Genomic DNA, 2,773 nt, shown 5'->3' on the forward strand with positions numbered 1-2,773 from the left:
ACCTGGGTGTGGGGCTGGGCTCAGCCCCCGCAGGGCCCCCCTGTGGTCCCCTCCCCCCCGGAGGCAGGCTCTCCGTAGATGTGGCCGGGCCGCAGGGTGGAGCAGCCCTGGGGGTCTCTCTGTCCCTCTCTGTGCTGACCATCGCTTCATGTCCACTCCCCGAGGGCAAGGAGCACACGGGCCCCGGGGCGGGCGGGCGCTGTGGGCTGGGCTGGCGCTGACCCTCCCTGTGAGCAGTGCAGGGGCGGGTCACCAGTGACCACACGCTCTGCTTCCAGTGGACCTGACCAGCATAGACAGGCAGAGCGGAGAGCGGGAAGTGGCCACCAGGGAGAAGGCCCGGTCCCTTGCAGCCTTGTTTCAGGAAAAAGTGCGTGACTTCGATGACTGTCTGTGGAGAGCGGAGGCCAGGGACTCTGGTTCCAAGAGGTGAGGCGGCCGGGTGGCTCAGTGGGGAGAGCCCTCCAGGAGGTGGCCGCCCCCACGTCCCCCTGACACACTCTCGGTCTTGACAGCCTGGTCCTCCCACATGACCCCGACCACCTCTCGACGCCCACCCAGCTGCCCGGCCCCGTGCAGCAGTTTACCACGCTGATCCGGTAATGGTCTGCCATTTCACACACACACACACACACACACACACACACACACACGCCTGGCCTCTTTTTAGAAAGTTTGCATTCAGACACTACAATTCATAATTGATCTTTATGCTACAGTGAGAGTCTGTTGTATCCAGTTAAGACCTATTTAAAGTGAATTTGAAGGAGCCACTGGAAGTCGAAGTGAATGTAAAGAGGTAAATCTTTGGGAAAAAGGCAGCATCACCGAGACCAGCACCAGCCCTGGCGTGTGATGAGGAGCATTCCTGCTTTTGTTCTTTAAACAAATCCCATCTGTCCTTACTGGGCAGATGACCACAGAAATCACACAGGCTCGTGGTGAAGACTTCAGACCGCACAGGAGACCCTCCCGGGGAAGGGAAGGTGCCCCCTCACCCACCCTCGGAGGAAACCACACCTGTGAGGCTGTCTAAGGGGTCCCATGCACATAAACCTTTTAAAACACATCAGTGGGGGTTTACTCTGCACGTTGTTCTTTGTTCTGGGATTATAATTCGCATATTGTTCTTTGTTCTGTAATCACTTCAGGGTGTTTTTGGGGTGAGGAGGGAGGGTTACTTAGAATAGTTCCTCTGCCCCTCGTGGGCCAGATCTTGCAATCCAGCCACGATCCAGTTACCCTCGGAGTCCGTATGGATGGTCAGACTATTTTAGGCTTTTGCTATTACAAGTAATGGTAGCCAACATCCTTGTACACACCCCTTTACACGCCTGATCAGCTATTTCCTTGGGGTGGCTTCTTTAAGTAAAATCTCCAGCCAGATAGATCGATGATAAAAGCAACACAATCGTTTACTGAGTATCTGCCATCACTTGGTACTCACAGCCACTCTGTGAAGTGGTCACGGCGATCCCCACTTTGCAGATGAGAACGAGGCTTACAGAGATCCAATGACACGGCCAAGGTCATAGGATGGGTGGCACCTCTTTCTTTTGCTGTTTTTAAGGCGTCAGATTGCCAACGACTTCCGAGACCTACCAACCCTCCTCATCCATGGGGCGGAGGCCTGCCTGATGTCCCTGGTCATCGGATTCCTCTATTACGGCCATGGGACCATCAAACTCTCCTTCATGGACACGGCAGCCCTCTTGTTCATGATCGGAGCTCTCATCCCTTTCAACGTGGTCCTGGATGTCATTGCCAAATGTGAGTGTCCCCTGCTCCCCGCGACCCACACCTGGAGCCCCCTGAACTGGTCCAAGGCCGACCTGTGTTGCTCTGAGCTCCCGGGGAAACAGGGTTACTGAATGTCACCATGATTGTGAAATAAAAGATGACAGTTGTTTTCTACGTTCACACATTAATATTAATATGCAAATGCCAGCAAATTACCACGGCGTCGTAGGCATTCCTCTTCTGGCAGGATTCACACTTGACAGCAGTGTGCAAGTCCCAGAATTACAAACCTCCAAATCACGATGGTTTTACTCTGCCTTGAAACACACAAACACACACACCATTTAGTCCAGTGGTTCTCAACCTTCTGGCCCTTTAAATACAGTTCCTCATGTTGTGGTGACCCCCAACCATAAAATTATTTTCGTTGCTACTTCATAGCTGTAATGTTGCTACTGTTATGAATCGTAATGTAAATATCTGATAGGCAGGATGGTCTTAGGCGACCCCTGTGAAAGGGTTGTTTGACCACCAAAAGGGGTCGCGACCCACAGGTTGAGAACCACTGATTTAGTCAATATAGCTATTTTTAAAAACTATATTTTATTGATTTTTTACAGAGAGGAAGGGAGAGAGATAGAGAGTTAGAAACATCAATGAGAGAGAAACATCGATCAGCTGCCTCCTGCACACTCCCCACTGGAGATGTGCCCGCAACCAAGGTACAAGCCCTTGACCAGAATCGAACCCAGGACCTTTCAGTCCGCAGGCCGACGCTCTATCCACTGAGCCAAACCGGTTACGGCTCAATATAGCTATTTTTAATTGCACGAAGAGAGACTACAAAACAGGAGCACTGTGAACACTGTGCGTTAATTCCCTTTTTCATTGTCCTTTGCTCCCCGTCCCTAGGTCACTCGGAGAGGGCGATGCTTTACTACGAGCTGGAGGACGGGCTGTACACTGCCGGCCCCTATTTCTTTGCCAAGGTGACTGCTCGGGGCTGAGAGGGAGTGACTGCCCCGGGGTTGGG

General features: G+C 52.5%; 1 protein-coding gene across 3 annotated transcripts in view; it reads left to right on the forward strand.

The window, feature by feature from the left end:
- Nucleotides 1–2,773, forward strand: part of ABCG8 (ATP-binding cassette, sub-family G (WHITE), member 8) — a 19,349-nt gene that overhangs the window by 14,134 nt on the left and 2,442 nt on the right. For all 3 annotated transcript variants that reach the window (XM_005864765.2, XM_005864764.1, XM_005864763.1), the window contains 4 exons: nucleotides 279–429; nucleotides 516–599; nucleotides 1,571–1,770; nucleotides 2,653–2,729. In XM_005864765.2, the coding sequence (XP_005864827.1) occupies nucleotides 279–429; nucleotides 516–599; nucleotides 1,571–1,770; nucleotides 2,653–2,729 (512 nt within the window). The remainder of the gene's footprint in view (nucleotides 1–278; nucleotides 430–515; nucleotides 600–1,570; nucleotides 1,771–2,652; nucleotides 2,730–2,773) is intronic.

Source organism: Myotis brandtii, unplaced genomic scaffold, assembly GCF_000412655.1.
Source record: "Myotis brandtii unplaced genomic scaffold, ASM41265v1 scaffold191, whole genome shotgun sequence".
Taxonomy (NCBI): Eukaryota; Metazoa; Chordata; class Mammalia; order Chiroptera; family Vespertilionidae; genus Myotis; species Myotis brandtii.